This window comes from Pollicipes pollicipes, unplaced genomic scaffold (assembly GCF_011947565.3).
Source record: "Pollicipes pollicipes isolate AB1234 unplaced genomic scaffold, Ppol_2.1 Scaffold_7261;HRSCAF=8764_pilon_pilon_pilon, whole genome shotgun sequence".
Lineage (NCBI taxonomy): Eukaryota > Metazoa > Arthropoda > Thecostraca > Pollicipedomorpha > Pollicipedidae > Pollicipes > Pollicipes pollicipes.
The window spans coordinates 62749779-62770270 of NW_023597054.1; the positions used below are offsets into that span (position 1 = coordinate 62749779).

At 51.0% G+C, this 20492-nt stretch overlaps 1 protein-coding gene across 1 annotated transcript in view; it reads right to left on the reverse strand.

The window, feature by feature from the left end:
• The window catches only part of LOC119111716 (peripheral-type benzodiazepine receptor-associated protein 1), a 76558-nt gene that overhangs the window by 26805 nt on the left and 29261 nt on the right, over window positions 1-20492 (reverse strand). The window contains exons 6-17 of the mRNA XM_037235522.1: window positions 16045-16149; window positions 15238-15336; window positions 12860-12949; window positions 10961-11083; window positions 10529-10690; window positions 7681-7816; window positions 6543-6647; window positions 4588-4734; window positions 2171-2286; window positions 2026-2059; window positions 1662-1803; window positions 6-316 (exon numbers count right to left, since the gene is read on the reverse strand). Of these exons, the coding sequence (XP_037091417.1) occupies window positions 6-316; window positions 1662-1803; window positions 2026-2059; window positions 2171-2286; window positions 4588-4734; window positions 6543-6647; window positions 7681-7816; window positions 10529-10690; window positions 10961-11083; window positions 12860-12949; window positions 15238-15336; window positions 16045-16149 (1570 nt within the window). The remainder of the gene's footprint in view (window positions 1-5; window positions 317-1661; window positions 1804-2025; window positions 2060-2170; window positions 2287-4587; window positions 4735-6542; window positions 6648-7680; window positions 7817-10528; window positions 10691-10960; window positions 11084-12859; window positions 12950-15237; window positions 15337-16044; window positions 16150-20492) is intronic.

The following is a 20492-nucleotide window of genomic DNA, read 5'->3' on the forward strand; positions in this document are numbered from 1 at the left end:
CTCACCCAGGCTGTTCAGGAATGCCTCGTCCGCCGAGTTGAAGTCGAGGTCGTGCGGCACGGAGGTGGAGATGGACGTCTGGTCGCAGTCTAGCAGGCCGGCCACCACCTGGCGGTGGAACTCGAGCAGGTCGTCGCCCACCAGCTTCTGGACGAAGTTGGAGGGCACCAGGCCACGCCGGCCGTCCAGCGTCTCGCCGTCCAGGAAGCCATCCTCGTCCATGTCGCCCCATACCAGCACGTAGTCGCCAGCGTTCAGGCGCAGCTCGCTCTCGGGCGCCTCGTTCGGCGAGTGTTGGAACGGATCGTAAGAGTACCTGCCGGTAGATGGCAACGCTGTGTCAACGGTTCAGCCAGGGTCTGGACGCAGGGCCCGGGTTCCGTGAGATATGGGCCGAACCACGTCGATCACCATTAGCGCTTGAATAATGGCAACATGCATGTAGCACTATAGGCAGCCGACAAATACGCAGCGGGCAGCCGACAGAAATATGGCGGGCAGCCGACAGACACAAGGCATGCGGCCGACAGTCACACGGCGGGCAGCCTTCAGACACATGGCGTAGAAGGCTGTGCCCTACTCGATCGGTCGGAACGCAGCAGCACGGCTGGCATCACCCTGGAGTTGTCACTTGCCAGGCGCTCGCTGATTGAACGAACAGAGCAACCAGACAGAAAGCTGACAGATAAAGACTACCCTCAAATGATAGAGAGGAAACGACACATACGGATCGTAAGACAGTGGTGGCCAAAGTTGATTAGCCATTACGATATTGGTGTCATGAAAAGGCTGATATATATACATCTACACACACACACACACACACACACACACATTATATATGTATATATATATATATATATATATATATATATATATATATATATATATATATATATATATAGCCATGCCTTGGGATAAGGGGGCCCCTCGCTGGGACGGAAATCACCCTGCATTAAAGGGAATGTTCCACATTTCAAAATATTGAGGCAAACATCAGATGTGGTGAAAGAAGCTCACTTAGCTCACTTATAAGTATTGGTATACTTTTAAGTGGAAAGAGTGCTTTAGACAACACCATTTCTATGCTTGGTAAACATGCTCCTTGACATGCCATTGTTTGATTTCGCCATCGTATCTTGCGCAACATTGGGTGAGAGCCAATTAACGGCTGTTATATCTGGAAATAGTGCCCACGAACGCCAGATATGAACGACTCGACAATCATGCTTTTTTGTCGTTCATCGCCGCAAGGCTAATAGAATGACAGGATTTCAATGACGCAATTGTGGCGTCATGGATGTCAAAATGACCTTGAAATAGGCTCCCTGAAAAATATGCACATGTCACGGTCATGTAACTCAGAAACCAGGGGGTTTTACGTCTTAAGAAGAGCGGGGCTGTGAGCGTCACCTAGTGGTTTTTAAGATGGCTATTTCAGTTGAAAACCCCATACAACTGTGGAGCACTCCCTCAAATGGGAGCGTTCGAATTTTTTTTGTTGATTGTCAAGAACTGCTCACACGGACAGTTGTACGCATAATTACAAATTGTGACGGGACACGTGTCCCAGTGCCTCCCCCTCGAATACGCCACTACCCAGTCGGTGGCGCAGCCCCTGTGTGTCATACTTCCGCGGCCGTGGTCATTCCCAGGCTCACCTGGCGATGAAGACCTGACACTTGCCCTTGCCCGGGATGTCCAGCACGTCCACGACGCCCGGCTGCTGTCCGCCGCTCAGCTGCTGCGCCAGGTTCGCCGGAAGCAGACCGGGCACCGTGCCGTTCATCAGGCCGGCCTTATCTGCAACACCGACGGCGCATGCGCACTTCAAAAGCCGCGGAGCCGCGCAGGCTGACGCGGACGGACGGAAGTGCCCCACATATTACCGAATGCGTGGTAAAACCACACACAAGTATCACTTTCACCCAAATATAATGTGTGTTCCAAGCGATATCTCAAAACAAGTGCGGCACTGAACGCGGACCAAGCGAGCACGCGGCCCACCACGCCCCGGGGTCGCACCGTCGTGGTAGAGTCCGGCCGGCACGGCGGCGACCTGTGCCGGTACGCCGGCCGCCATTGGCAGCACGCGCAGGCCCGGCTCCAGGCTGAAGCCGGCCGGCAGCGGCGGCAGCGCCGGGTAGCCGGCAGCGAACGGCGCCGCCTGCAGGCGCGGGTCGGCCGCCAGCGGTGCGTAGCCGGCCGGTATCGGCGCCAGTCCCGAGTTCACGTACACCGGCTGCGGCGGCGGCGGGCCCTTACCGGCTTGCGAGTTGGCTAGCCCTGCGGCCAGGCAAAGGGTCAGTCGGAATTCTGCGGCCCTGCAGCGAGGCAGAGGCGTGGACGTAACCACGCCTTTAATGTACTGGGGTGCACTTCTACTTTGGTGACATCTCATGTGTCCAAAGCACAAAAATCGTCCGATCTGCCCGAAACACACTGGGTCCGGACCCCAGCGACCCAGCGAAGGTTACGTCCATGGACGGAGGGTCGGCTGGACTGCTACAGCGCCACATCGGGGCCGAGGGTCAGCTGGACTACTGCGGCTTTGCAGCGGAGCAGAGGGTCGGCTGGACTGCTGTCGCAATGGAGCGGATAGGATGGTGAGTGACTACTGCAGCACTGGGCGGGACAGCAAGTTTCAGAAGGTAGCGGCTGGAGGTGAGCCAAGGATGAAAGGCCGAGGCCGGCCAGACCGACCGTCGCAAATGTACAGCCATAGGACGGGCAGACGGGCGAGAGTTAGCCCAATACCGCTACTAGAGCCGCCTCGCTGGTCTTGTTGTTGTTGTTGTTGCCGGACATAGATAGTAAGATTACAGGCAGCAGGGGAGGTGTCGGCAGAACCAAGTCCCGACCTAAGCATTGGTGCAGCGGCCGATCTAGAGGTCCTGAGATGCAGAAACATAACGGGATGCTGGGGCTCCACGTTCCAGTACCAAGACGCCAGTTCCGAGCGCTGGACTTAATGGTAGATTACTGGTAAAGATTAAACTGTCAAAGCTTCCGAAACATTTATGTTCGTGCTGTCAAAAAGCGGTTACCAGAACGCACTGTCACAAGAACCGAGCACTTGTCATGTTAGTCAAACAGGACCTTCGGTTGTCAGGGAGACGGGAGGCACAAGGCATCCACTTGTTGCAGCACATCATCCACGTAGATCACCCTTTTCGTTAGCCATTACCAAACCTAGATGGAATGTTTTAGATCTTTAATCTTATCGCATGACAGTAACACTCCTTAAGGATAAAAAACATGTTGTGTCAAAGGCAAAAATAGGCTTACTTGTTTGAAGCACACCTGTTTTGATCGTCATAATGCTCTCCTATAAGCTAATCTAGCTACAACTATACCACTTTCTGTGACAATAAGTAATCGGCTTCACTAGTAGACTGTTCGGTCTTAATGTACTAACATTCTGACTTTTCATTACGTACTAAGCTGTTCACTTACCGAGGTCTGTAGCTTTTGGTGCGAACAACAATGCATCTCTAACAAGTTCTTTGTTCCCCGCTATAACCCTAAAAAACGCCGTAATCAAAGCAAATCGCAACATAACCCAGGATGCGGACAAATGGCCAGCCAGCGAAAGTAACTGCTACCTAAACGCCAAGCAGCTAAGTGCCAGGCAAGCTTAACAGGCTACGTGAACAGCTAGCCAACGCTACGTAGCTTCTGTCTAAGAGGCGGCGAGGCGGCTGGGCCGGGCCGGCGGCGCGCAGGGCCGGGCTGCCTCCCACCTGCGCTGCGGGCGGATCGGCGCGAGCGAGGCGCCGGCCGGCCGGGGGGCACGCTCAGGTACACCTGGAGGGGGGCGGGGGCCGGGGCCAGGGCCGGGGCCGGGACCGGGGCCGGGGCCGAGCGCGGCGGGGGCGGACACGGGCGGGGTAGCTGGCGGGCGCGAGCCGGTCGCTCGGCCGCCGGCGGCGGGCGGCGGGGGGCGGGCCGCCGGCGGCGCGGGCGCGGCGGCGAGACCAGGCAGAGTCGGCCTGCGGGGGCAGAGGCGAGCCGCCGCCGTCAGAAGCCGCCAGCGCCCGCACACGGCAGCACAACACAGCCACGACCGCGCCACGGACAGGCCCGACAGTCAGGCCAAAGGCAGCGACACGCTCGTCAGCTCCATTGAAGCCATTCTGGCGCTACACAAAACGTATTCGTCAGAACAAGACGGAAGCATAGCTCGAGAAGAATGTGAGGAGAAGTGACGGCATGCAAAACGCACACACCACTTACAAAATACTGTTCACAACAGCATTTCGCACACGACGAGCTAGTAGCAAACAAAAGTGCGACGATCTCGAAAACCAGCACTACTGTTTGGCAAAAACAGCTGAAATAATCCAGGATCATGTGTTGTTTTTTTGTCCGGGAAAACAACCCATGAGATCACTGACTCCCACTTTTAACAGACATTGAAAACCAAAAAGACTATCCTATGCTCGGCGAGACATGAACAACATAACACGTAAATGGAGAAGCAACATTGATCACACCACATCCGTGGCGTTCCATCCATTTAAGGCTCGTTGTGATGAACCAAAATCACATGACGAGCATGCTATCACAACACCGTAGCCGTCTTACCTAGGGCGTATCGGCTGTCTAATTCGGCCAAGAATTTGGTGCCACTCTCGATTTGTGCTCTGACTTTTTCCATCTCTAAGCTGGCGGCCGTCTGGCCCACATAGGCCCGCACCGGCAACTGGATGTCTGTGCTCCGCTGTGACCAGACTGGAACACGTCCATCCTCTTTGGTCGGTGGCTGCTCTCCTCATAACTCAGACAAAATACAACAACCACATAAGGTAGCAAGAATTTGGGCAAATTTTGTATAAATGTATATGCTAATATGATCATAAAATATGGTTAATGTCACGGCAATACTAAAATGGTGTGATACAATGTACACAAATACCTGCATAGTCAATATATATATATATATATATATATATATATATATATATATATATATATATATATGTACTTTTGTAAACTTGGGCAACAGACCTAGTAAAAACTTTACACCCAACATGACGGCGTGATATGCGTTCATTATCTCCTTTCGCTCAATATGCCATGCTCAGCTTCTCGTGTCATGTTCAAGCTCGAAAAGAATTTGTCCGAAACTGGCCACTGTATTCCGCCATTTTGTCAAACATGGGCTATTATCAAAGGGCAAGTTAAGTTATGGTGTAATACAGATATGGCAAATATGTCACAATTCATCAATGACAGTCCAAACTTCACCCTTGCTTAAACGTTCATACATGCGCTACATGATTTATACAAAATGCAGATTTCAATTCACTTCTGCTATTGTTTCGATAAAGGTATGTTGCAGAAATATCAACCCACCTATATCTCCATTCTCCTGGTTTTTCTCCGAGGAATAAGGCTATTACTACTGTCTTATCTATGGGTCAAACGTGAGGTTAACATTACTGTTTTTGCTCCCTGTGTTACGTTTATCTCATATAGCGAGTATATGAACCCACTAAGCGAATGTTAACTTTTATCATCAATGTCTTGCATGACAGATGTCATGTTTGCATCAGATCATAATCCTATATCCTTCTTGATAACACCCTATGCTTAACAAAATGCTGGAGCATAATAACTAACTTTGAACAAGTCCTTTGCTAGCTTGATTTTGACACGGGAAGCTCCGCATGTCGTACGAAATATTGAGTGAAACCATAAGAAGATAGCGAACAAATATTACACTTCCGTGTTCCGCAAAAAATTGTACAGGGATCTCTCTCTCTCTCTCTCTCTCTCTCTCTCTCTATATCTCTCTCTCTCTCTCTATCTCTCTCTCTCTCTCTCTCTCTCTCTCTCTCTCTCTCCTCTCTCTCTCTCTCTCTCTCTCTCTCTCTCTCTCTCTCCCTCTCTCTCTCTCTCTCTCTCTCTCTCTCTCTCTCTCTCTCTCTCTCTCTCTCTCTCTCTCTCTCTCTCTCTCTCTCTCTCTCTCTCTCTCGAGGTTGTGGTGTGGAAATGCAACACGGCCTCACCGCTCTGTAATAGGACCGAGGAGCACTGGTTCGCGGAGGCGGCAAAGAGCGGGGGGGGGGGGGGGCAAAGGAGACAAACTGAGCCAAGCTGGCCGGCCGGGCGCGGCAGAGCGACATGCGCAAGGACGGCCGGAGTCGCGGATCGTGACTGATGACGTAGGTCTTCGCCTGCATTCGCACACAGTGGTAGAGAACACATCTGGTAGACACCCCACGCCTGTACTGGCGTTCGGTCCAGAGGTACTTGCTCACAGTATCTGGTGTTAGCTCACATGTGCCGTACCAGAATCATACGAGCGGCATCTGCACCTGATGTCCACTTGCATACGACTGCACCACACGATCTGCAGAACAGACAACCCGAATCTCGGTCTGAAGGAGTGCATTAAAGCAGGGGAAGCCAAGACCGTCACCAGAACTAGCAGCGGAGCGGGGGACGCCGGGATGTCCGTGTCGTCGGTGAGCTGAGTTCCGTGGCCCACACATGCCATCGGCGTGGAGGGTGCGTGGGCGAGGGGTGGTGCTTACAGGTGGTCTCGTCGCCCTCGGGCAGCGCCTCCAGGCTGGCCGGCGTGACAGCTGTGCCGATGGGGGTGGAGCGCGCCGTGCTCTCGGTGGACAGCAGCATCGAGTCTGGCGGAACCACACCGCACCCGCTGGTCACGTCTCACGCGGCCACGGCATGCAGTCCATTCAAGGACACACATGGCCGGAGTATACAAACAGCTAGGAAGTCGTCAGAGGGAGAACGAGCAAGCAAGAAGGAGGGAGAGTCGTCAGATCCTGCTGCTGAACCGTTCTATTGATAAATGCATCTCAAGAGCAGGAGCTAGCAAACATTAATCTTTCTAGAGCGCCGGGTCTGTCCATAGAATGATCTCAAGAGGATGTTGCGTACACTTGTAGATAAGGGGGTGGCGGAGGGAAGTGTACCAATACTTCTCAGTTCTTAGAAAATTGAAAAAATGTAGCATTATGATGTGCATGAGAAACATATGTTCAAAACCTTTTCTCACCCTTCCCCAACGCGTCTGGAGGTTTCTTTGCCCGATCACAGACGTGTCGACAGATGACGCTTTATATTTGACCAAACAGACACAATTACATAACGACGAGTTATCAACGAAGCAGGATAAAATAAAGCTAGAAATTTACAAGAACACAACCATCAGTTTGACAGGCAGCATGTTACCATCATTTTGTAGATTTGGCGATTGTGGGATCAAATTTTGTCATTCTGCCATTAGTCGGTTGCGTTTGAATTCGCAATGCGTCCCAACCAAACGAAAACGCATCATTCAAGATATCTGCTGGTTAAAGAGTCAGGGGTATATGTGAGCATGGCAGCTTTATAGTACTATCGTTGTAAAGGGTCACCACTATGACAGTAGAGGCACCCCCACAGCAGCCCGTACAGAGGGCTGGGAAGCCACATGATAATTTGTTCGTGTATCTCAGATGTTCAAGAGGTGACAGAAAGAGGAAAGTCACGGTGTCAAAGCCATAACTTTGCATAATACTATAGGGCAAGGGGATATGAAAACATAACTGCGAGGGTGTTCAAATGCTTCGGCTTAAAATGACAGCTGACGACGGATAGTGGTGGTCCCATACGATATAAGTGTTGCCACACGATAGTGGAGGTACAAACGATAAATACCCTTACCTGGCGTTATTGTGCCCTCAGGGCTACCATTCTGCGAGAGTTTATATTTGCTCTGCTTCTTCAGTGAGGACATTTCGAGCATGAGCTCCTCGTGCCGTAAGCTTTGTACCTCGGCTTTCTTTTCCAGCTCCCGAATCTGCCAGACAGTCTCAGTAAAATGGCAGGCATCGATGCATATGCAGCCCACACTGGCTTGAACAGCGAACCAGCAGGACTCACATCGTTCACTCATCATTAAAAAACGACAACTTTACACCAGCACACATGCGGTCACCTTACTTCATCCTTTTATGAGGAAAGGATGACCCGTCTTTCCTCGCTTGCATGAAATCAGAAAAAAACGATCTGAGGGTGCCGTCTCTAGCTTTTAAGCGGTCCATTGGTATTTGCTTTGTTGAAACCGTTTGTTTTCCATGACTTTTGTAAACCAAAATGACTGATATATGAAGAAATCAGCAAACACTGTTTTCGGGATGACAGTATATAACCAGAAAACCCGGCCTGGTAGTGAAGCGGTAGCCTGAAATAACCTGCCCTTTCCCCCCCCCCCCCCCCCCTCTGACGGAGGATCAATAACAGCTTCTGGCTCTTAATATCGTACAGTGAACGACAGTGAACACTGCAACACGACAGCAGCATTCATAAGCGAGAACAAACCTCTACCAAACTCAGAAGGCAGCGCAACCAGGGAGCAAAACTGGCCGCGAAGGTCATTGTGGGCATGTAAGCACACAACGTTCGTTGCATACCAAAAAAGGTGCAGCTCACTATAATTACGTCAGGCAACTACTCTGGCTGCCAACCCATGACAAGTTATGTTAAATTATTTCTGGGAATGCTGATGGAAAAGACCACGCCGATTATTCTCCGGGAACTTTAAGACGCAAAATAGATGGTCCAGATACAATAACCCATTTTTTCTTGACCATACGAGGAACATTAACCATAGGTTTCGTGCTGTGTTAAAATAGGACAAAGAGGGGACAATGTTTTACCTTAACGGCTCCCTCCGCACCCTTTTGACCCATTTTATTATATTACATGGGAGCAATGACTGTTGTTTCTTTTAAAGTCATCCCAGGGCTCAGCGTTGCACGTTATCGATTTAAGTCCTTAATTCTTCTCCATGACCCAAGTTGAATTAGCGCTGCGTATGAGTTGATCACATTAATGTAGGGTACTAGAGAGCTTAATGACCTAATGTTCAGTACACCCAAAGCACCTACATTATTCAGTTAATAAGGCAACTCAATAATCTACGAAAAAATGGAAAACGTAGCGAAGTAATTTGATTTTGTGCCTCCTAGACGCAAACAACGGCTCACAAGCGTAGGCGGACGTTAAAACCCTTACACTGAAAATACAAATGCCTGTGACCTTCAAGTACTAAAAATGTACATTTTTATCTTCAAGTTGTTCCTCTAAGATCAAGGTGCCGTACAACGTTCAAATCAACACTGCGGATACTAATTGCTCAAGTGGAAAGAACAGGCAAAATGACAGGACTTCAGTCAACGAGTTAAATGAACATCACGATACAGAACAGGCTTAAAACCAATTCACCTAAAACACCTAAAAAACAAAAAAATATAAAGCATCTACTACCGTAAATCGACGAGAAAGTGCTAAGAAATATGATATCCGAAGCGTGACAAGGGTCTCGCACCAGAGCGCTCTTCTTCAAGCATCTACGCACGACATTGCACACATATTCATACTCCACATCCGGGAAGTATGACTTATTCATGCCAACTCACTAGTACTAAACAGACAAATGAATCATGCATTTGAATTATCTCTCTGACGCAACATCGCAAACAAATGACACACACAAGATCATGACACTGACAAAACCACGCGGGGATTGGATCAGCGGTATGCAGCAGTGCCCTCTTCTATGCTGAATGTGTAGGTCGCAGTGTGTGATGTTAATGATGCCTTTTGGGTATCTATAGCTTCCTTCTTTTGCCCAGCTAGAAAGGCAGTGAGTGGTGTCTGCTGCGAAGTCCATTGCTGTTTGAGTGCTTGGGTCCTTCTTGAGAACTGCAATTTAATCTAACAGAGGTTATCAAAATTAACGTTCGAAATGTTTAAAAACTTAACCGGTAGTTATCCATAGCACGAAGTGCGTGTGCGTGTGCGAAAGTGTGCGCGTGCGCATGCATGTGCATGTGCATGTGCGTGTACGTGCGTATGCGTGCGTGCGTGCGTGCGTGCGTGCGTGCGTGCGTGCGTGCGTGCGTGCGTGCGTGCGTGCGTGCGTGCGTGCGTGCGTGCGTGCGTGCGTGCGTGCGTGCGTGCGTGCGTGCGTGCGTGCGTGCGTGCGTGCGTGCGTGCGTGCGTGCGTGCGTGCGTGCGTGCGTGCGTGCGTGCGTGCGTGCGTGCGTGCGTGCGTGCGTGCGTGGTGTGTGTGTGTGTGTGTGTGTGTGTGTGTGTGTGTGTGTGTGTGTGTGTGTGTGTGTGTGTGTGTGTACAGAATGGGAGAATGTCGCATTCCTTGGCACACTAGGGACTGCGGCATGATCAATCATTGCGCATGCAGATTAAAGTGAAACGTAAAACTGAGACCAGAGCAACTGCGCACACGACGGGATGCGATACGTAGAACTGCCTACACCTAATTGCATTATTTCATTACTTATTTAACTGCATTATTTTGTTATTGCACAGCACGACTCATTGCTTATGCGACAGTCGACAAAGACGAGCCCTAGTGGAATCAAGTTCTTCCAATACGAAGTTCGGTGCCCTGGAGCGTTTGCGATGTGAAATTTTGAACGCGAAGAAATACGATGCAAGGATATGCAAACAATTGCCACTGTCCTATGTCATGCTGTCTGCTACTCACCTTGCTCTCTAGCGTCTGGATCGTGTCCATGGACGCTTGTTTCTCGCTCTCTGAGACCTTGGTGAGCTTCTGGATCTCTTCTTGCTTCTGGCGAAGCTGCTGCTGCGCCTCTTGGTGCTGCTTTTCGAGCTCTTTTTTGCGCTCAGCAGCATCGCGCATTTGCTGCGAAGACAGTTTTGTACTGACAGGGACCACGAGCTCGATGTTTGACCGTAGATACATTATTGCACCCAATATAGCTCGCATCTTTGTTCGGGCGTGTTCTTTACTGATGGGTCATCTGCACGAGACGGTAATGCTTATCAAACGTCACGGGTGAAGACGGTCAAGCTTCTGTGACGTCACGCGGTACACATTCAATTTGGCACAGGTAGGTTTTTCTATGAACGCGGGGGGGGGGGGGCATTTAAACCATTGTCTGCTTTAGCTTACCTTTAGTACGGACTCCAGGGTTGAAACCTTTTCCCTCAGACTTTCAACTTCAAATTTAGCAGACTCATATTCAGTTCCAACGTTGTCCAAGCTTTCTTTTAGCGAAGCACATTGCGAGCTTATCTGCAAAGAAAGTCAAACATAGTAAACAACTTGCTCGCTTAAACTTTAAAAAAAGCCAACATAAGCCACAAGCCAAAATAAAAAATGCCTGAAGTATACAAACCAAAAGCCTAATCCCAGTAGTGTTGTCGAAGTGGGCGCATGGGTCGCACTCTGCGACCCTATATAAGCTTGACACAGCAATGATGACAGTGTTTAGTTTCCTAGGTCTGTTTTAGCTTTAAGATCACACTTTTATTCCGTACCCTACTGTTATAAACCAGCCTGTGCTATTGTCCTCAATTTTATAATTTCGTAGATCAGTTTTTTATCATCTCACACGATAAAATTGCTTTCGCGGTAAAGTATGTTTTTTCAGCTCCATGCAATATCAACCGAGCAATCGTCATTCCGGTGTAATACTCTGAAATTCAGGAGTGAAAACCTTTAAAGACAACGTGAGGTCTCCAGAACGACGGTCGCACGATGGGACGGATCCGTTGTTTGATTGTAACAATAAAATCTGATGAATAATGTGCGTGCTGAAAAGCCGCGAAAGGGCACACAATTGCTATAAACAACACGTACGTTGCCATTGACGCATGCTAACTAGGAAGCCAGCCACATCACAGCCGTTTTATGGCGAGGAAAGTCAAGCATCTATTGTTTTTGTTCTTGAGTGGCAATATTTTGCTTGACTTCTTGCTAACGACGCGCGGAAGGAATGCGGTTTGGGAGGGGCTGGAAAAGTGGCCGGTTAGTACAAGCTAAGAAAAGGTGGATTGCAAATTTTGATATCGGTGGATATAATATTCCAGCCACTGTCTGCGTCTCGGACGAAAGATTGTGCCAAATAACATCAGCTAGCGCAGCAGTAGTGAGGATCAGTGGCTGTGAACACCAGTGGACGCAGTTTCTCGACTCAATGGCAAAGAACTTGTGGTGGGTTGGGCTACGCACGGATCAAGTAAATTAAAAGTTTGTCAGTACACAGCGCATCGCTTAGACCCGTAAAAGGCTCACTCTGGACGACTGTATCTCGTCCAGTCTGTGCGTGCGATTCTAATCTGGAAGCAGGAGCAGCGGCGCAGCGCGAGCATTGTTTTTGAACATCATTGCCATTGAACTTTGCTGTTTTTCCCCACCATCGAAAAGGTCTGCTGGCAACTGGTCAAACGTGAACAGCCTGGTCCGACAGCCGTGTTCAAGTTCTGCCCCACTGACAAAGAAAAATGTGCTGCAACTGGCGAAGCTGGGGCCAAACTAGCCCGTGTGTTCATGCCGGAGTGTGACACAGTCTGCAAAACCCTGCGCAGCGTTGTCTGATAAGAATGACATAGCGAAACGATCCCATAAACTGAAGCCGCTGACGGGCGGCGGGATCAGAGAACAGACAGCGAGCTCCGCATGGCATGTACTATGAACACAAAACCATCTGCGCAAAACATTCGGCATACCATGCTTTATCTAGGCTGCGTGGAGCAGAGGAATGAATTTCGACGAAACAGGGAAGAAGGGAAACCGCGGCGGAGCGCTGGGACAAAGTGGCATGATTAACAGCAGCAAGGCCCTACTGCAAGCCTGCCGTTGAAGTCCGGCCGCCACACTACAAGGAGGTAAACCCACAAGGAGGCAAAAGCTAATCGTCACATGGGCCGTTGCACTCAGAAACTCTGTCGCGTGGAAAACGCAGTTCACATAGCCATGCATACATTCTGCACGAACACTTTCTTCCTTTCATGGAAAGCTTTACATTTAAAGCTGTTCACACATCAACCACGGTGACACACCACTTACGCTATCTAACTCATGTATTTGTCGCTGAAGATCACTGTTCTGAATAGTCAGCTCTGTGTTCTTCTCTATCACACGGGTCAGCTGCTTCTCCTGAAACGCAGAGTCTGGGTTAACACCTGGCATCAAAAGCTCGTCGACCGCTTGTTCACGCTGCGTGCTGCCACACGTTCTTCACTCACGAGCTGGTCATACTCGTCGCCCAGCGCACGCGGCGCGTTGCAATCACAGGTGACTCTGCGGCGCAGTATACCAGCGCAGGTCCCACCGCCCGGGATGGCTCTCGTTCTGGAGGCCTGCCCGGTCGGCCGGCCCGTTGGCGGCTGCCAGGGTCGGCTCACCGACAATTCGCAGTCTCATTCGGGCTCGGGAGGTTCATTTCATATGGTGATGCGATACAGCGGATTTACTGGCAGTGTGATAGGCCGAGCAGCACAATTTATCACACTGCGCGTCACGTTCGGACAGCCTCCACTTCCCGGCGAATTTCCCGCTGGCGGAGACGCGATGGGGAGCTGGGGTAGTCACCCTGAGGTCGGAGCGCACCGATGGGGAGCTGGGGTAGCCACCCTGAGGCCGGAGCGCATCGATGGGGAGCTGGGGTAGCCACCCTGAGGTCGGAGTGCATCGATGGGGAGCTGGGGTAGCCACCCTGAGGTCGGAGCGCATCGATGGGGAGATGGGGTAGCCACCCTGAGGTCGGAGCGCACCGATGGGGAGCTGGGGTAGCCACCCTGAGGTCGGAGCGCATCGATGGGGAGCTGGGGTAGCCACCCTGAGGTCGGAGCGCACCGATGGGGAGCTGGGGTAGCCATGCTGAGGTCGGAGCGCATCGATGGGGAGCTGGGGTAGCCACCCTGAGGTCGGAGCGCATCGATGGGGAGCTGGGGTAGCCACCCTGAGGTCGGAGCGCATCGATGGGGAGCTGGGATAGCCACCCTGAGGTCGGAGCGCATCGATGGGAAGCTGGGGTAGCAGCCCTACGGCCGGAGCGCACCGATGGGGAGCTGGGGTAGCCACCCTACGGCCGGAGCACACCGATGGGGAGCTGGGGTAGCCACCCTGAGGCTGAAGCATTCTTGTGGAAAGCTGGCGTAGCCACCCTGCGGCCGGAGCGCACCGACCGGCTCGGCCTTTCGACACTATTCGCTGGCCCAGGTGGTCTGTCAGACAGTGGCAAAGCGGCCCCTCTGTTGGAATCCCGACCTCTGAGGAGATGAACGTTGATAATCCCTGAATATTGCATTGCTTACTTATGGCAACGGCGCCGTGCATCTGACGAGATCGCCGAGCTTATGACGTCAGATAGGAGACGGCAGATAGAGTGGAGATGACAACGAATATACAGGCGATATATGGCAGCTGACGGAACGGAGGATCACCCAAAACTGCAGTCCACCATCTCAATCTCATGGGGTAACAAGGAATCTCCTCATTTCACGAAAAGTGTTTGCTTCAGCAAGACGCTCTACTAATTTGTCATATTCTATTGGGGCCCCGCATTAAAAACAAGTGGACGAAATTCCATACATACCAACGAATAACACTGTCATCTGTCTCATGCATGCTGTGTCTTGCTCGAAGTTTCTGAATAAATTGTGTGGTCTGGTAAACAAGGCTAGTTAAAACAGATGAGCGAGGTGAACACGTACAAGCCGTTCTCATGAGCATCGACTGATTTCAATTCCCATTCACGCTGCATGTCTGTTATACAACAAACACACATCAATACCATAAACAACAATATTTTGAGGCTTCAGGACAGCATTTTGTGCATGAATGGTATACACCCGCCTCAAGCAAATACCGAGTCATATGCGAATCAAACCATTATGTTGTCTGCTTTAACGTATGATCGAACATGGGTGAGTGCATGCGTTCCCAAAGCGTTAAGTGTTCTTGCAGCGCATCACTAGTAACAAAACACGCCATCCATGCATTAATTGGCATAGAACCTGACCTGTTTAAGGTTGGCATACCCGCACGCCACCAAACTGAACGACCTCCTTGTTAAACAATTAACGCATGCGGTCGTTTACGTTTCATTAATATGCATGTTGCATGACCGTAAAGAGCACCAGGTCAGGTTAAATAAAAAAAGGTTACGCACTACGGATATATGCGGTATGGTTATGTATGCACCAACAACACACACATCACATGTCCACATCCTTCGCAATCCAAATATATGTGACCACTAGATGGAAAGATTAAGGACAAACTTAGCATACTTTAGGATAATTGACATAGGCATTAAGTCAGTGCAAACAAATGCGACGATATATAGTAACTGTCCTTCTGCACCCAGGTCTTGCCAAGTTAATGCGGTGATTTGACCATGAGTGTCAGGTAAGCGATGAAGGAGCAAGGTTACGACTTACCAGATCATCACACAGCTCATTCTTGATGTGGAGGCTCTCAGCTAACTGTTCACACTCCTCGATCTTCTCCTCAAACTGCTCCTGAATCTCCTTATGGTCCTGAAATATTGCGGGTATCCGATTGGCGTTCAACATGAGGCGTACAACACAACTGGAAAAACCCGGGAAATGCAGCCCACTGAAACTTCGGCAATCATTCTGAAACGATTAGACTGAGCTCAGTGCTTGAGCCTACGTGGTTGGACGCTGAAGTGTGCAAACCGTTTGAAGTGACGCAGTTTAAGTCACGCGGGTCCTGTGTTCGCGCATGCCAGCGGAGCCCTTGAGAGGCCTCAAATGGCGCCCGAACATGTCCAATGGGTTGGCAAAGTACCATTTGTCACGGTCCTTTAAGGCAGGCCACCTTGTAACAAGCTCTCTAAAAATAGGGGCACTGAATAAGCTCACCGTGCCCGTTTTGGCTGGAGGAGGTATCTCTGAATTCGGTATCATCACACCACAAACGCCATGCATCAAAATATTCAACAAACAAAGGTTAAAAATGCCGCATTAATTGCCACAGCATGTGGTTCCGCTGATCGTCATGCTGAGCCCGTCGCTGGGGCAAACATCTCAGTGCACGCAATCCAGGCAACTAAGCTTACTGTGCAGCTTACTGTGCATGGCACCACTTCACGGGGAGCTCCGATGCCAACTAGCTCACAATTCTCGAGATCAGATAAGTGAATGAGTATGTTTATAGCTGAGGAAACTCCATGACTGGTATTTCACCTCTGGACTAGCCACTTCGCTGGCACATGTACACACCTGGACTAGTTTGTTGAGCTCATTCAACTGTGACAGGAGCGTGCCGTTCTCCTCTTCCAGTGACTGGAACCGCTCCACATCGGACTCGCGTTGGCTGCGCTGCTCCTGGAACGGCCGGCGGGCAGCGGTGACGACCAGCGCTCGCTGGGGCCGGGCCTCCGCCCGCCCCACGGCGCCGACCAGAACGAATCGTCCACTTCATTTGTCGGCGCCGTGTTCGCTGGGCGGCCGGGGACGGAGACGGGGCTCTCCGCAACGAACGGACGGTCGGAGGGAGGCGATCGGAGGGAGGCGGCGGCGGTGGCGGCAGCGGAGGCGGCCACACAGTCCTGGCGTCCGGGGAGCAGCATTCGCGGAGAGTCGGTAGCGTGACGGCGGTTTGGGGAGCCGGTGTTGAGCTTGCTATTTCGTGACTCTCGTGGGGCACATGCCGCTCGGAAAATGGCTTAGGTGTGCTTCGTTACGCCGGACTGGGATAAGACCGTGACATGATGCATGGATAAGTGTCATCGTGCGACAGGATTGATTGACACGCCTTCACGGCCACAGATAGGAAATACAGAACGGCAGGCATGGATGCAACCATACCAGAAAGAAACAGCAGCTTGAAACTGACATGAAAAGGAAGATCGGAACTTAGAGCAGGTAAACTTTTGGTCACTGAGGGATTCTCGCTGCTGTGTGTCTGTGTGTTTGTGTCATTGGGGCTTTACGACGCACTCAGCTGCTGAGGCTATATGGCGTCGCCTGCCTCTCACCCGGGCAGGAAGGGCGGGCACCGCGGGGAATCAAACCCCGTACCTCTGGTTTCCCAGACGGGCAGTGGTTAACGCAGATGCGTTAACCACTGCACTACCGGCACCCTCTCGCTGCTGTTATCTTGCCCCTCATACTTCTTCAGCATTCCCCAGCCGCGGACACAAGAGCCCGCAATTCTATTATCCATTACCGCAGCTCCACTTCAGCGATCAAGCGGAGAAGCTGATACTGCCAAATCATCAGGGGCGGAAGGGAAATGCTCACGTAGAGTAGCATCTGCCTTAGAGGCCAAAACACCTCAGTGGCTCCACCAAGACCTCCAATCTAACGGACGTCCCTGGGGCAATAATCCTCTGCATGGCATGGCTAGCCATTTCGACAGGACATCGCCACCGCCAAACGGCCATTGAGAGAGAGAGAGAGAGAGAGAGAAACCTCAGCCTACAGATGACCTTTCCACTGCTCTACGAGGCTGTGTTTGAAGTCGTGTTCGGGACCGGCTTGAAGCGGGTCACCAGGACATCCACAACGCCAGCTCCACGATCGACTGAGAGTGGTAGGTGAACCGCTGCGGCCTCGACCGCCGCCGCCACCACCTCCAGCAGCACCGCATCTCCGTTCCCGCGCCGAGACCGCGATCTCTCGCCGCTCCTTGTGCGGCGTGTAAGACCGCGATTAGCCTGTGGGGGCTGGAGCCGGCCAATTAGAGCCGCTGGTCATCTGGCCGACCGAGCGGGCCGTGACGTCACACCTTTGTCATTGATCCCCGGGAGGGGCGGATGACCTCGGACGTCCGGACGTGCCCCCGGCGGCCCACGGTCACGGACGGGGCCGGACGGCGCCCTGGTGGCCCGCCGGTACTGCTGCTCCGGACCGAGTGGCCGCGCCGTGACAGGGCGGCGGCAGCGGGCCTTCAACCAGCCGTCGACGCCATCATAAACCTATCCTCTCATCAGCTTTCCTGAAGTTATTCTTAGAACCACGGAACCGTCTCATCCTGTCTGATATCTCTACCTAATGCTAGGGATCTTCTTGACATCTTTACCTAATGCTGGGGATCTTCCTGACATCTTTACCTACTGCTGGGGATCTTCCTGACATACGCACCTAATGACTAGTTTCTAGCGAGAGGATCTGGCGAGATTCAAATACATAGTGAAATGAAAACATCCCGACAAGTAAGGTAGTTATCGGACGCTCTGCGGCTTAGACATGGCGCTCGACATAGTCTTGGACCGCGCGGGCTCCTATTCGGCTGTATAATACAAGCTGCTTTCCAGCATGCACTCCAATTTGGAATTTAACTTTCAAATTCATGTCGGTTTAGAAACGATAACCCTACCACCAATCAAGGAAGGTGCTTGCGGCAAACAATCCATAGCAAGATGCCCCGCCAAAGAAGAACAGGCGAAAGTAACGTGAAGACATGCAGAAAGGCTAAAACGCCATACGAAGTTGAGATGCAGTGATTATTCACCCCTGATGCGGACATCTATTTTTACATTTATGAGCACGAGCTGAGCCGGCAGCGGAGAAGCTTCTGGAAAAGAAAGACCACATCCAGCAGAAATTTTGCAACACGACGTTATGCCTCAGATACATGAAGACGAATCACCGGCTGAGATCATCCATTTCAGGCGTGCCTAAACCTATGGTCAGTGCTCTGGGGGTCGCCAAAGTTGGGATCAAGCATGATCATGGATGTCTTGGGAATATAGACAAAGAGTAGGGACGCCCAGCCCCGGACAGCCGTTAGACAGCCTTGGGTAAGCCAGACAAATTATTGCAAGAAATACAATTCTAAGACCAAAGACCTCAGGGGTCCGATTATGATCCACACCAAATTGCAGAGCACCAAAAATAATTCATTGCTTTTGCAAGGTGGAGCCAAAAACTAGGTGGTCTCATGTACATGTAAGCTGAGTTCATACTTCTGGCCATAGATGGGAACCATTCTTAAAGGGTGCAGTTCGAGAGCTCTCCTTGTTAAGCGTGCTCGTGTTATCACCGTCGTAGAATCAGAAGAGGCCATGAGGAACGTGAGAGAGCCTTCTGAAGTTGGCGATGCCAGTGATGCCAGTGTTCCGTGCTCCACCAATGAACACCGGACACACAAAATATGTGAGTGTTCCATCTCACCTAAGCTTGCACACAGCGAGAGCCTTGGTGTGAGTCCACAGATTGTCGCAAAATAACTACCGCAATAGTTTTGTTTCACATTATATCCACGATACTCATCATTACTTCACTCCGAAATTTGCAGGGCGTGGCGTTCATGAGTTGTTTTCGACCAGCACATAAGAAAGCCTCTCCGACACAGATACCAGGCGAGAATTCAACACGGAAGCCGTACCACATTATGGAGGATTGATGTCAGTCTGAGCAGTTCAGTGCGAACTGAACTGAAGACGGCATGCTTCTAGCTACGGTTATTGGTGGTTTAAACGCACTTCTGACAGTTAGCGATTCAAAATCGGGAATAAGCTGACATGAGTTTCCCTGGTTTTCGTGTAAAACGAACCGTCACACCTTGCTGTAGGTGTTAGGTGTTTTCAACATATGTCCAACATCGGTCAGTGTCCTGCGTTCGTGCCGTCCCTATCGGTGCTGATATCAGTTGTGTCAATGTTAGCCTCAGTGGATGGCTCATGCGTCTCACGCTACGCATTCTGTAGGCAGCGTGTTTTCGTTGCTGGCATAACAAGCAAGTTTAATGTCATAGCGAGGCACATCAGTGGCATAACTAAGGGGGAGCTTATGGGGCCATACCCCACCCCTGCAAGTGTCAGGGAACCCGGAAACCGACAGCCCCAGCACTTTTTGGCACTTGAAAACGCTCAAAGACTTTCTAAAATATAACAAACGGGCATCTGAAGCACCCAAATATGATCCCGAGTTCGGCTGAATTAAGAATAGGGCCCCTATTGCGACGAGGGGCCTCTGGCTGAAACGGCCCCTATCTACCGGGTTCGGCCCACTCCTGGACGAAATCCTGGATACGCCGCTGAGGAATTTTGCCCATTGCACATCCAATCAACAAAATATTACGTTCAAGTGGCGACGTAAAGACTGCATGGTCCTTATCTTTCTATTGGATGTTCAGATCTGGAAGTCAGCCACGGCTTTAACCGCATAGCTACACCGCCATGGCTTCGCAGGAATGACAGCTTCGCACGGGGTCCTGTCTGACGCAGCTCTTGCGCAGACCATGTGCGGCAATCACTGACGTTTATTCGAGGTTGGTAATGAATATCGCATCCAGTCAACCTCGCACGCCCGCAAGAGCCCATGGAGAGGAAGATCATCGTACGAGTACAACCAACGGCTTCGCACATCCGTCCGCCCCTCTCTGTCCCTTACTGGCCTCTCGGGTCGAGTGACAGAATCTTAGGGACCAAACCAATGGAATCGTGTTGAATGCGCCAGCATGTGATTCGTCATGGAACACCAGTGGAAGAGCATAACGAGCGTCAAATGTGACAGAATCTTAGGGACCAAACCAATGGAATCGTGTTGAATGCATCAGCATTTTATTCGTCGTGGAACACCAGTGGAAGAGCATAACGAGAGTCAAATGTGACAGAATCTTAGGGACCAAGCCAATGGAATCGTGTTGAATGCGTCAGCATTTTATTCGTCATGGAACACCAGTGGAAGAGCATAACGAGCGTCAAATGTGCCCATCATAT